The 13,742-nt window shown below is 38.5% G+C and overlaps 1 protein-coding gene across 1 annotated transcript; it reads left to right on the top strand.

The window, feature by feature from the left end:
* The first annotated feature begins 534 nt into the window (after positions 1-534).
* On the top strand, positions 535-8,897 carry LOC148293060 (uncharacterized). Its single transcript, XM_088244562.1, has 10 exons — positions 535-1,613; positions 3,659-3,773; positions 4,958-5,811; positions 5,902-6,204; positions 6,292-7,148; positions 7,237-7,409; positions 7,495-7,675; positions 7,831-8,093; positions 8,176-8,403; positions 8,790-8,897. The coding sequence occupies exons 1-10, from the start codon at positions 535-537 to the stop codon at positions 8,895-8,897; spliced, it is 4,161 nt and encodes a 1,386-aa protein (XP_088100688.1).
* The last annotated feature ends 4,845 nt before the right edge of the window (positions 8,898-13,742 follow it).

Below are 13,742 nucleotides of genomic sequence, written 5' to 3'. Positions count from 1 at the left end.
TTCAAAAAACTTGATTCCATTGGTTGAATTTTGTGTTTATCAAAATCTGGAAACCACATGCTATCTTATGTGGTTGGAAATTTTAAAATTGATAAGGCTTTATTAATTTGTTGGCTGAATATAACTTGTTCATTTCTTTTTGGTTAAAAAGAAATTTTTTGTGATATTATATCATAGTTATGTATATATATATATTGTCTAGTTAGAGAATGTCTTATTTTTTCTGAAATTGAAAGCATAGTGTTAGAGCTGCTCACCACCGCCCACAAAAGAGAAGAACTCATCTGGTTTGAGGAGCCCAATATGGATAGGCAGTGGATTTGTAATCGCAATCCACGTACTGAGGAGTATTCAGATGGGGTTAATTCATTCATTGATGTTGCATGACACCATGTCAATAGCATGAATGAGACATTATGTCCATGCAAGAATTGCCAAAATTTATTTTGGCACTCTTTGGAGGTGGTTTATGTTCATCTGTTGAAGTTTGGGATGTCAGTGACTTATGATTTATGGGTGTATCATGGAGAATACATGACTGGTCGTGGTTTGATTCCCCCAGTTCAGGTGCGTACTAATGAAGTGAATAGCGGCTTGTTTAATATGATTGATGATGTTTTTCATAGAATGGATGGTGATAAAGAACCGATAGAGGAGGAAAATTATGTAATGGGCAATGAGGATAGTATAATGGGTGTTGCAGCAACCAATCATAGAGCTAATGTTGATAATTATGAGAGGTTGCTTCGTGAGGCTCAACGACCTCTTTACGACGGATGCACTGATTTCACTGTTTTGACCACTGTTGTGGAGTTGCTTCATTGCAAGGTTGATAGTCAATGGACTAACAAGTCTTTTGATAGGACGCTAGAAATCAAAAGGCGGATGTGTCCTAAACCTAATTATCTTCCTGAATCTTACAATGCATGCAAGAAAATGTTGAGAGGTCTTGGCTTGGGGTATGAAAACATTCATGCATGTATAAATGATTGTGTTTTATTTTATAAGGAGCATGAAAAAAAAGACAAGTGTCCTTTTTGTAATGAGCCAAGATATAAGCACAGTGAGTTCAAGCAAAGGAAAAAGGTGTTGCGCTATCTCCCACTTAAGGACAGATTACAAAGACTATTCATGTCCAGGCACACTGCTAATGCTATGAGGTGGCACAAAGATAAAAGAATTGAGGAAGAAGGTGTTATGAGGCATCCTGCGGACTCTATTGCTTGGAAAGAATTTGATAAAAGATATGCTGAGTTTGCTGAAGACCCTCAAAATCTTAGATTAGGCCTTGCAACTGATGGGTTTAATCCTTTTGGGAATATGAGCACATCTTATAGTATGTCGCCTGTGATACTTGTACCATACAACTTGCCGCCATGGATGTGCATGAAAAAACCATATTCAATGATGACCTTGTTAATTCCTGGACCAAAAGCACCAGGAAAAGACCTTGACGTGTATATGCAGCCACTAATTGATGAGCTTAAGGAACTATGGGAAGATGGTATTCAAACCTATGATAAAGTGAGTGAGTATGCATTTAATATGCATGCAGCTGTGATTTGGACTATCAATGACTTTCCGGCTTATGCAAATTTATCCTGTTGGAGTATGTTGTTAATAATATGTTAACTCGCAATTGTACGGGGCAATTAGTAGTATAGCAAGACAAGTACGAGGTCGTACCCACGAAGACTGAGAAGTTCAAATTAGTTATGTACTTTAGATTACCGAATTCAAGAAGTTAGGAAGTTAAATCTAAAACAGAATTTAAAGCAAGAGTGAGTTTGAAAACAAATGCAGCAAGATTAAAATGAACTTTGAAGTGAGAATGCTTGTGATTATAGAAAGAAATGAACAAACTGAAATTGCAACGGAAAGCAAGTAAACAAAAGTAACAAAGGGTGGTTTTGAAGGTTTAAACACAGGTTTGGAGACTAGGGCATTCGATTCACCATAACAATTCAATTCTGGGTTATAAAGATTCAAGTAACAAGTCTAATTCAGATTCAAAGATTGATTCTAGCTAAAGTATGATTAGGCCATGGTGTTTGGTCCTAACCTTGTGTTCCTAATTCCCTAATTTGATCATTTGTTGTCTAACCTAAAATTAAGCATTAGGAACCCATTAAGCATAGAAGAACATTTTAAACAACCAAGTATGTATCTAATCCCTGTTGTCGAATGTCCATGCATACTCTTCCTATTCATAGTTCAATTCGAATTAAAGCATGGTGTATACTCTTAATTCAAACCAAGATAGTTAACAAACAAGTTCTAACGGTGATCAATCATTCAAACAAGCATGTTAACTTATAAGCATAATGAATAAGAACATGAATCATGAATCAAACTTGAAACTCCAAACTTATAAACCCAGAATATTCATGTTAGGTTACATCGAAGCCCTAGTTATGGATATAGCTACTCATAATGGAAAAGAGACTTGAACAGAAATGAGAAAACATAATGAATGCAATAAGAGTAGAAAAACCCTTTTTCTGAAGTTCTTGTGGTGTCCAAGGCTTCTCCAAGTGCTTCTCCACTTCTAATGCTTCTCCAAGAGCTTCCCCACTTCTAGAAAGATGTATGAAGGATATGGAGGTGATTTGGGATGAGTTTGAGTGAGTGGTGATGGCTAAGGAAGATGAAATTCGTAGGGAAATGGAAGAGAAGAAAGCTGGAGTTGTTTTGGTGATTGTTGGAGTGTTTGGGATTGTGAGAGTGTTTGAGGATGGTTGGAGTGAATTGTGGGGTTGTGAATCCCAGGATTTGTTGTGTCTTGAATGTGGAATGGATGTGGTATTTATAGGGAGAGGGGAGTGATAAATCTGAATTCAATATGGCTAATGCATACAACACTTGCATTATAAAATCTGATTTGGTTGATGCACTTCACTAATGCATACAACACTTGCATTATAAAATCTGAATTGGTTGATGCACTTCACCAATAAATCCCACCAGCAGCCCTAGCTCATCTTCATGTCACCATGACCAAGCTTCCAACCAGCTACAATAGCTCATGCCTAGCTCACCATGACCAAGCTTCCAACCAGCTCATCCTTATGTCAGCATGACCAGCAACTTCAAGGGCTTACGAATTGGGCTAGGCTGAATCAAATGAAGACTTTAAGATGTCCATTGTGAAGTTCAGAATGTGTATGATCCAACCGCACAAGTACTGGCCCAATCCAGGCTCGGAGGAGGAAGTTAAGGCCGAAACAAATTGTTAACTCGTTTTGCTCGCTGACAAAAATCCATCCTGAGCATGGGTCTGTGTTTTCTAGGTGACGGACTACAGATTTATCTAATGGGGTTGAAGTTTGGATATGTTATAGTACACACCCATTGGAACAACTTTCATGAAGAATGCGGCCTCATCCGAGCTGTGTAGGTTGCTGAAACAGATCTTTCAATGTGACCCACGAAACTGGACTGGCAAGGGGTTGTAGGAAAAATGAGTTTGTCTTTAAGCTCTTCTCCCATTCATCCAAATTAGGCCTTAACATGCTTGAATTGCATGAATTATGCTCTCTTGCTCTTTTGGCCTACAAAACACACAAAGGGAGGCAAATAACTTAGAAATCTAGGAAACTAAGCAAAAGAAGTAAGTAAATAGGGCATGTATATGTATGAAATTATGAGCTTAACAGAGTACCAAAGGTTATTTGGCATGCCCCGTGTGCAATAAAGATGCTTCATCTACCGGCATAAGGAGTAAGGTTTGTTATACTGGACATCGCAGATACTTATCTATGGATCATTCATTTGTTTGTCCCTAATAATTCTCGGTCGTGGACTGACCGAAAGGACTTCCTCTTGGCCCTCGCACCAACCCATAGACTGAAACGTGGCGGTTCGTTAGGCATTTGCCTGCCTGAAAACAAAAGAAAAGCTGCGAAGGCAGGATCCTCTCGGCCTTGCGACCGCAGTATTATAGGCCGAGGCCGAAGGGCGTAAGAAACACGGCCGAAGATATTAAGGTTAAATCGCCACGTGGCAACAGGGTCCCACACTTCATTTAATGAAGTAACGCCTCTATTGTAGCAAACCCACTAGCCGCAAAAAAGCATTTAATGCACGAGGGAAGATGGGAAGTGACTAAAGTCAGGGTTTGGTGATGGAAATCAGAGTGGTTAGGCGCAAACAGTCTCACAAATATTCTTACAACTTGAGAGGTCAGATCACCAACCACCAGACCAGGGCATTAAATGCGTTCCCACGGCCAAAGGCGCAGAACCCACGATCAGGGCGGTGGCCAGGATTTACCAGGATTTATGGGGGTCACACCACCATGCTTCACGATCCCAAATGCCGATTGGACTACCCACTTGCTCTGATCAGGCTCCACCACGCAGATCTTTCAGCCTCGATTGTCCCTCCAGGACCTCTCCTATAAAAACCAAGTTCAAGCTACATTCAAAGGGTTCAAACACCAAACCAAAAGCTTCCTACGGAGCAAATTATATTTTCCTGTCTTTCATTTCTTGTAATGCACTTTCAATACATTTACTTGCTTTCCTAGGAGTAGTGATATATTGTAAGGAAAATCCATTCATCAATATATCATACGACCCTTGATCTTCGAGGCGCCGAAGCACCATCTCTGTTACTCTCTCATCCACCCCATATATCATACGACCGTCGCTCCCTGAGCAGCACGCCAGAGCACCGCCTAAAACCCACCATCAACACCACCACTAAACGGCTTTGTAGCTCAGGCCGTGAACCTGACGGCCGAGATCAGTTCCTCTCTCAACCACAATCGTTTGATTAGAAGTCGAACTCAAACAGGCGCACCACTTAACCATTTACCCAAACACACCACTCTCTCGACGCATGGTAGACCGTGCTGGCACGCCCGTGCACAACCGCACCGCATCCAAAAGAAGGACGTCACGTGTCGTCGCATATCCCCTCAGCCCGGAGCACCAGGCCGCGAGATTTACGATAGCCAACATCATTTAGAAAAAGTCCATTATTTAATGGAAAGTTAGAGATGAGACCTTCTCCAAGGGAATTTTCTAGACATGACATACTTGACCAATTAGATCTCATCTTACCTTCTAATCCTGGTAAGCATCCAGACAACAAAAAGAGAAAGAGAAGGGAAGATTTTGAATTAAATTGGACAAAAAAAAGTATATTTTTCGAGCTTGATTATTGGCCTATGTTAAAAATTAGACATAATCTTGACGTTATGCACATTGAGAAGAATATATGTGACAACATTGTTGGGACATTATTGAGTATAGAGGGTAAATCCATGGACACGTACAAGGCAAGGTTGGATTTGGCTGACATGAAAATTAGGAAACACTTGTGGTTAAAGCCAAAGGGGGATAAGACTAATAAGATGGAAAAATTTCGAGGGGAGTATGTGTTCAAACCAGCTGAACGTAGAGCTTTTTGTGAATTCTTAAAATCTATGAAATTTCCAGACGGGTATGCATCAAATATATCATGGAATGTGAATGTTGATGAGGGGACAGTTTCAGGTTTAAAAAGCCATGATTGCCATGTGCTAATGCAAAGGGTTCTTCCAGTTGGAATTCGAAAAGACTTGAAAAAATCAATATATAGCCCACTTGTGGAGTTATCAAGTTTCTTTCAACAAATATGTGCAAAGACATTGAGAGTTGCAGATTTGGATAACTTGGAAGAAAACATTGTGATGACACTATGCAAGCTCGAGAAAATATTTCCACCAGCATTCTTTGACGTCATGGTTCACTTAGCCGTGCACTTACCACAAGAGGCTAAACTTGGTGGTCCAGTGGGATATAGGTGGATGTATCCCATTGAGAGGTAACTCTATTTTTCAGTTTTAATTGAGTATTAAATGTCTGGGCAGATTCTTCATTGTGGCCAATAAGCAATTATTCTATTCTTTTTTAGGTTGCTAGGAGCATATAAAAAATATGTTCGAAACAAAGCGAGGCCAGAAGGCTCCATTGTGGAGGCATACATTGCATACGAGTCCCTAACTTTTTGTTCCATGTATCTAAGTAATGTTGAAACTACCTTCTCTCGAGCAGAACAAAATGACTATGGGGGTGAACCTGATGCAAAATTATATGTGTTTGCTCAGAAAGTGCGTACATTTGGTGCTCACGTAATGGTTGAAATGTCCTCACAAGAGAAGGAGGCATCTTATTGGTACATCTTGGATAATTGTGATGAGATTGAAAGTTTTAGAAAGTAATGTTTACAATATACAATTTTTTTGGTTCTGTTTTCTTTCCTTTAATTGCATTAACTCTAATTGCCAATATTTTTTTCTTGTAGCGAGCATTACCAAATTTTGGAAATAGAGACTCTTGACAACTTAGCAGAGAGACATAGGAAATTATTTCCTAATTGGTTTAGAGCTCGGGTGGTTGATTTGTATAGTCAAGGATCTGAATTGGTGGATGAAGAGTTGTATTCATTGGCTCAAGGTCCGGATTCGCGGTGTGTCCAATATACTGGTTGTATGGCAAATGGGGTTCGTTGGTCAGTCAAACATATGGAACAATACAGGACAACGCAAAATAGTGGGGTCAGAACAATAGGGTCGCATGATGGAGAAGACTGTAATTTTTATGGTAATTTGATTAGTGTTGTTAAGATCCAATTCATACGATATAAAGTCATTCTTTTCAAATGTCATTGGTACAATACAAATATCAAGAGGAAAGGAATTATCTATGATTTTCATCTCACATCAGTAAACGTAAATACTCAGTGGTACAAGGATGATCCTTATGTGCTGCCAACTCAAGCACATCAAGTGATTTATGTGGATGACCCAAAATTAGGTCTTGGATGGAAAGTTGTTCATAGGTTTGAGCATAGGCACTTGTGGGACGTTCCAGAAAAAGCAGATGTCGATATTAATGATGGTGATGAAGATAATAATGATAATGATGCAGAAATCGAGCTTGGTAACGATAATGATGATGATGCAGATGTTGAGGATTGTGATGATGATGGTTCTGGTTCATCATTATGTAGACATGATGAAGAACCTGAAACTATTGTTGTGGATAATATTAGTTTGGAAAGAATCATACCAAGTACAATTGATTTTATTGACGATGATACAGAAGAGGATGAAATACCGTCTGGAGAAGAGGAAGATAGTGCACATAGTGACAGATATAGTGATTTAGACTAATGATTTGGTATGATGTGGAAATCTGCTAGTAACCTACTTATAATGTTTTATGATGTATTACTTAAATTATCTAGAGTTGTTTATTAGTTTTGTAATGTTGATGGCCAACGAACAACAAAAAGGGAAAAGAACGAGGAAGCGCCCCATATTACAACCTCCTCTAGATGTTACTAAAGAGGCAGTACCATCTCCACAACCAGTTTTACCATCTCAATTAGCAGCTGAGGATATTACAGATGCTTTACATGTATATTTACTAGTAACTTGCTTATAATGTTTTATGATGTCTTATTTTAATATTCCAGAGTTCTGTATTTGTTTTTTTAATGTAGATGGCAGGGCAACAACAAAGAGGGAAAAAGATAAGAAAGCGCCCCATATTACAACCTCTTCCAAATGTTACTCAAGAGGCAGTACCACCTCCTCAGCAGCCTTTACCACCTCAATTAGGAGCTGAGGATGTTATGGATGATCACTTTGCACCTCAGACAGGACCACAAACTCTAAGTTCAGGTATATTTTGTAATTTTCACATTATTAACAGTAGTGCTGCTAATTTTTTTAACTACACATGATGGTATCCCTAAACAATGAATTAATAATAGTTAACAGCTGCCTAATTTTGCTTATTATCATATTTATAGTTTATATTTTGATTTTATATGTAGAGACCTTAAACGAGGATTCTAACAAGAAACGGACACGAGGAAAATCATGTGGAAAAGGTCTACATGAATATGTTGAGGCCAATGGGGGGAAGAGGGTTACATTGCCCTTTAACTCAATATTGCAGGTCCCAATTAATCGCATAATATCAGGAAAGTTCACTACTGAGGTGGGTTGTATTGTGAGGAGTCATGCACCAGTATGTCATGATGGATGGAAAAAAGTTCCAGAGACAGACAAGAAAAAGTTGAGGGAGGCTTTGCTGGTAACATTATTATTTAAATGAATCTCAGTTTTTATTATGATAATTTGAAGTACTTATATAAATTTATTAATTTTTAATACAGGTTAAGTTTGATTTGGATTTAGAAAAAGATGATATGTTAATTGATTATATAGATGATAAGATGAGCACCGCCTACACTCGCTTCAAGCAAAGGTTGCACGACCACTATAAAAAGTGTAAGACACCCGAAGAGGGTCGAGCTAAGTTCCCCAAGCCTGATTTATGGAATGGTAGACCCCTCTCTCATTGGAATTGGCTTTGCGATTTGTTTAAGGATCCAAATTATCAGGTACACATCTGTATTTTTTGCGTTTCATTGATTGGTTATATTATATAATGAATTATTATTGCCATTCATGTTTAATTTGGCAATGCAATATAATTTTTAAATATAGCAAATTTGTATGGCTAATGCAAACAATCGCAAACAACAACAATATAGCCATAGAGGAGGTGCACAACCATTTGTACAACATGTGCAAGCAAAAGCAAAAGTATGTATTTGACTGAAACTTAAACTGTTAATTTAAATTCTGTTTAATACAATGAATTTATATGATGGAAGTGATAAGGAATGAATAGAACACGAAAATTGAAAGAGAAGTAGAATATTTGATGTTTCAAAATTGATTTGTTGTTTTGATGACTACTCATTTGTTCTTTCAATTTACAAAGAATGGAAAGCTCCCATCTTTCATTGATAACTGGGGGGATCTACACCTAGACAGGAATCAACAATGGATCAGTGAGGCTGCCCAGGAGAAACATGTAAGTCAACAATGAGTAAATCTGATGTAATGATTGCTCTGTTATGTTATTTGGTGAAACATTAAAAAAAGATAAAAAAATAACAGGAAAAAAAAAAAGATAAAAAAAAGATAACAGAAAATAAAAAGAACCGTTCATTTATATGGTTCTTCTGGTTGGTGTTTTAGTTGGATAGGGTGTCTAGAGTAGATTGGGTGCCCTTTCTCTTGTCTTTTCTATTTGTGTTCCATGTATGACTTGCATAATCCAATTACGTATTGCAAATGTTACGCATGGAAAATATGAATACAATTTCAAGTTATTATAATTCATATTGAATCCTAGCTCATATGTATCAGATTTAATATGGTGGGTGGAGTCATTTGGTGAATTTTGAGTGAAATTAGATCTCTAGAACTATGGAATACACCAACCACTCCAATTAGGAACAAACTGCCTGTGAACTTGAATTGTCCAATTTCTTACACCTATTGATTTCGGATCGATCCCAAAACTTGGGCAACGTAATAATATGGTGGGAGGAGTCATTTGGTTAATTTTGAGTGAAATCCGAACCCCAGAACCACCCAATACAGGACCCACTCCAATTAGGAACGAACTGCCTTTCAACTTGAATTGTCCAACTTCTTACCCATACTGGGTTCGGATTGATCCCATCCCAAAACTTGGGAAACATCATAATATGGTGGGAAGAGTCATTTGGAGAATTTTGAGTGAAATCCGATCCCTAGAACTATGGAAAACACAAACCACTCCAAATGGGAGCGAACTGCCCTTGAACTTGAATTGCCCAATTTCTTACACCTATTGATTTCGGATCTAGCCCAAAACATGGGCAACATCATAATATGGTGGGAGGAGTCATTTGGTTAATTTTGGGTGAAATCCGAACTCCAGAACTAACCAATACACCAACCACTCCAATTAGGAACGAACTGCCTTTGAACTTGAATTGTCCAATTTCTTACACCTATTGATTTTGGATCGAGCACAAAACTTGGGCACCAGTACAATATGGTGGGTGGAGTCATTTGGTTGATTTCGAGTGAAATCCGATCTCTAGAACTACCCAATACACCAACCACTCCAATTATGAACAAATTGCCTTTGAACTTGAATTGTCCAATTTTTTAAACCTATCGATTTCGGATCGAGCACAAAACTTGGGAAAAATCATAATATCGGGGGAGGAGTCATTTGGGGAATTTGAGTGAAATCCGATCTCTAGAACTATGGTATACACGAACCACTCCAATTAGGAATGAACTGCCTTTGAACTTGATTGCCCAATTTCTTACACCTATTGATTTCGGATCGAGGCCAAAAATTGGGCGACATCTTAATATGGTGGGAGGAGTCATTTGGTTAAGTTTGAGTGCAATCCGATCTCTAGAACTACCCAATACACCAACCACTCCAACTAGGAACGAACTGCCTTTGAACTTGAATTGTACAATTTCTTACCCCTATTGATTTCAGATCGAGCCCAAAACTTGGGGAACAATATAATATAGTGGGAGGAGTCATTTGGTGAATTTTGAGTGAAATCCGATCGCTAGAACTATGGAATACAACGACCACTCCAATTAGGAACAAACTACCTTTGAACTTGAATTGTCCAATTTCTTACACCTATTGATTTCAGATTGAGACCAAAACTTGGGCAACATCATAATATGGTGGGAGGAGTCATTTGGATAAGTTTGAGTGAAATCCGATCCCTGGAACTATCCAATACACCAACCACTCCAATTAGGAACGAACTGCTTTCGAACTTAAATTGTCCAATTTCTTACACCTATTGATTTCGGATCGAGCACAAAACTTTGGCAACATCATAATATGGGGGGAAGGAGTCATTTGGTGAATTTTGAGTGAAATCCGATCCCTAGAACTATTAAATACACCAACCACTCCAATCAGGAACGAACTGCCTTTGAACTTGAATTGTCCAATTTCTTACACCCGTTGATTTCTGATCGAGCCCAAAACTTGGGCAACATCATAATATGGTGGGAGGAGTCATTTGGTTAAGTTTGAGTGAAATTCGATCTCTAGAACTTCCCAATACACCAACCACTCCAATTTGGAAGAACTTGAATTGTCCAATTTTATACACCTATTGATTTCGGATCGAGCCCATAACTTGGGCAAAATCATAATGTGGTGGGACGAGCCATTTGGGTAATTTTGAGTGAAATCCGATCGCTAGAACTATGCAATAATCCAACCACTCCAATTACGAATGAACTGCCTTTGAACTTGAATTGTCCAATTTTTTACCCCTATTGATTTCGGAACGAGCCCAAAACTTGGTTAACATCGTAATATGGTCGGAGGAGTCATTTTGTGAATTTTGAGTGAAATCCGATCTCTAGAACTACCCAATATACCGACCACTCCAATTAGGAACGAACTGCCTTTGAATTTGAATTGTCCAATTTCTTACACCTATTGATTTCGGATCGATCCAGAACTTGGGCAACATCATAATATGATGGGAGGAGTCATTTGGTTAATTTTGAGTGAAATCAGATCTCCAGAACTACCCAATACACCAACCACTCCAATTAGGAACGAACTGCCTTTGAACTTGAATTGTCCAATTTCTTACACATTTTGATTTCGGATCTGGCCCAAAACTTGGGCAACATCATAATAAGGGGGGAGGAGTCATTTGGAGAATTTTGAGTGAAATCCGATCTATAGAACTGTGGTATACACCAACCACTCCGATTAGGAACGAACTGCCTTTGAACTTAAATTGCCCAATTTCTTACACCTATTGATTTCGGATCGATACAAAAACTTGGGCAACATCATAATATGGTGGGAGGAGTCGTTTGGAGAATTTTGAGTGAAATCCGATCTCTAGAACTATGGAATACACCAACCACTCCAATTAGGAACGAACTGCCTTTGAACTTTAATTGTCCAATTTCTTACACCCATTGATTTCAGATCGATCCCGAAAACTTGGGCAACATCATAATATGGTGGGACTAGTCAGTTGGTGAATTTTGAGTGAAATCCGATCTCTCGAACTATGGAATAAACTAACCACTCCAATTAGGAACGGACTTGAGTTTTCGAATTTCTTACACCTATTGATTTCGGATCGAGCCCAAAACTTGGGCCACATCATAATATGGTGGGAGGTGTCATTTGGTGAATTTTGAGTGAAGTCCGATCCCTAGAACTACCCAATATACCAACCACTCCAATTTGGAACGAACTGCCTTTGAACTTCAATTGTCCAATTTCTTACACCTTTTGATTTCGGATCAATCCTGAAAACTTGGGCAAGATCATAATATGGTGGGAGGAGTCATTTGGTGAATTTTGAGTGAAATCCGATCTCTAGAACTATAGAATACACCAACCACTCCAATTAGGAACGAACTGATTTTGAACTTGAATTGTTCAAGTTCTTACCCCTATTGATTTCAGATCGAGCCCAAAACTTGGGCAACATCATAATATTGTGGGAGGTGTCATTTGGTGAATTTTGAGTGAAATCCGATCTCTAGAACTATGCAATACACCAACCACTCCAATGAGGAACGAACTGCCTTTGAACTTGAATTGTCCAATTTCTTACCCCTATTGATTTCGAACCAAGCCCAAAACTTGGGCAACAGCAGAATATGGTGGGAGGAGTCATTTGGTTAAGTTAGAGTGAAATCCGATCTCTAGAACTATGCAATACAACAACCACTACAATTAGGAACGAACGGCCTTTGAACTAGAATTGTCCAATTTCTTACACCTATTGATTTCGGATCGAGCCCAAAACTTGGGCAACATCGTAATACGGTGGGAGGAGTCATTTGGTTAAGTTTGAGTGAAATCCGATCTCTAGAACTACCCAATACACCAACCACTCCAATTTGGAACGAACTACCTTTGAACTTGAACTGTCCAATTTCTTACCCCTATTGAATTCAGAACGGGCCCAGAACTTGGGCAACATCAAAATATTGTGGGAGGAGTCATTTGGTGAATTTTGAGTGAAATCCGATCGCGAGAACTATGCAATACACCAACCACAACAATTAGGATCGAGCCCAATTGATTTCGGAATTGTTCAACTTCTTATCCCTATTGATTTCGGATCGAGCCCAAAACGTGGGCAACATCGTAATATGGTCGGAGGAGTCATTTCTTTAATTTTGAGTGAAATCCGATCTCTAGAACTACCCAATATACCAACCACTCCAATTAGGAACGAACTGCCTTTAAACTAGAATGATCCAGTTTCTTACACCTATTGATTTCGAATTCAGACCAAAACTTGGGCAACATCATAATATGGTGGGAGGAGTCATTTGGTGAATTTTGAGTGAAATCCGATCTCCAGAACTGTGGAATACACCAACCACTCCAATTTGGAACGAACTACCTCTGAACTTGAATTATCTAATTACTTACACCTATTGATTTCGGATGGAGCCTGATGTGATTAATTGCAAGTGGGCAATATCGCTCAAATTAATATAGTAGTAAGTAGAGTATCGTTCCAACAGGGATCAAGTAATCTATTAAATACTAGAGTGATTTATTACGAATTATACTTGAATTAAACGAAAAGAGAATTATGATGATTAAAATCTAATTAAGCAAGCAAAATAAATTGAGATTAAGGAAATAATGTAAAAGATGAAAACAAAGATGATAAAGCACTAGGGCACCGATTTCACCTAGCTAATCCCACCCAAATCCTTCTAGCTTGCTAATTCTAATTACCTAACATGTTGATAATCGTTTTCCCTTACCTCACTAATACTCTCTTCCGAGTTATATTAGTTGTATTCCTTACAGTCAACCCACTCTATTCCTAGTTATGGATTTATATAGCTA

Source organism: Prunus avium, chromosome 7 (assembly GCF_965620075.1).
Source record: "Prunus avium chromosome 7, drPruAviu1.hap1.1, whole genome shotgun sequence".
Classification (NCBI taxonomy): domain Eukaryota; kingdom Viridiplantae; phylum Streptophyta; class Magnoliopsida; order Rosales; family Rosaceae; genus Prunus; species Prunus avium.
Note: the sequence above shows the minus strand (reverse complement) of the source record. Positions and strands in the feature narration are given on the sequence as shown.

Coding starts and splice junctions, on each gene's coding strand:
- LOC148293060 (XM_088244562.1), top strand. CDS start 535: ATGACTGGTCGTGGTTTGATTCCCCCAGTTCAGGTGCGTACTAATGAA. Junction 7,676..7,830: donor ACCACAAACTCTAAGTTCAG/GTATATTTTGTA, acceptor TTTTATATGTAG/AGACCTTAAACGAGGATTCT. Junction 8,094..8,175: donor AGTTGAGGGAGGCTTTGCTG/GTAACATTATTA, acceptor TTTTTAATACAG/GTTAAGTTTGATTTGGATTT.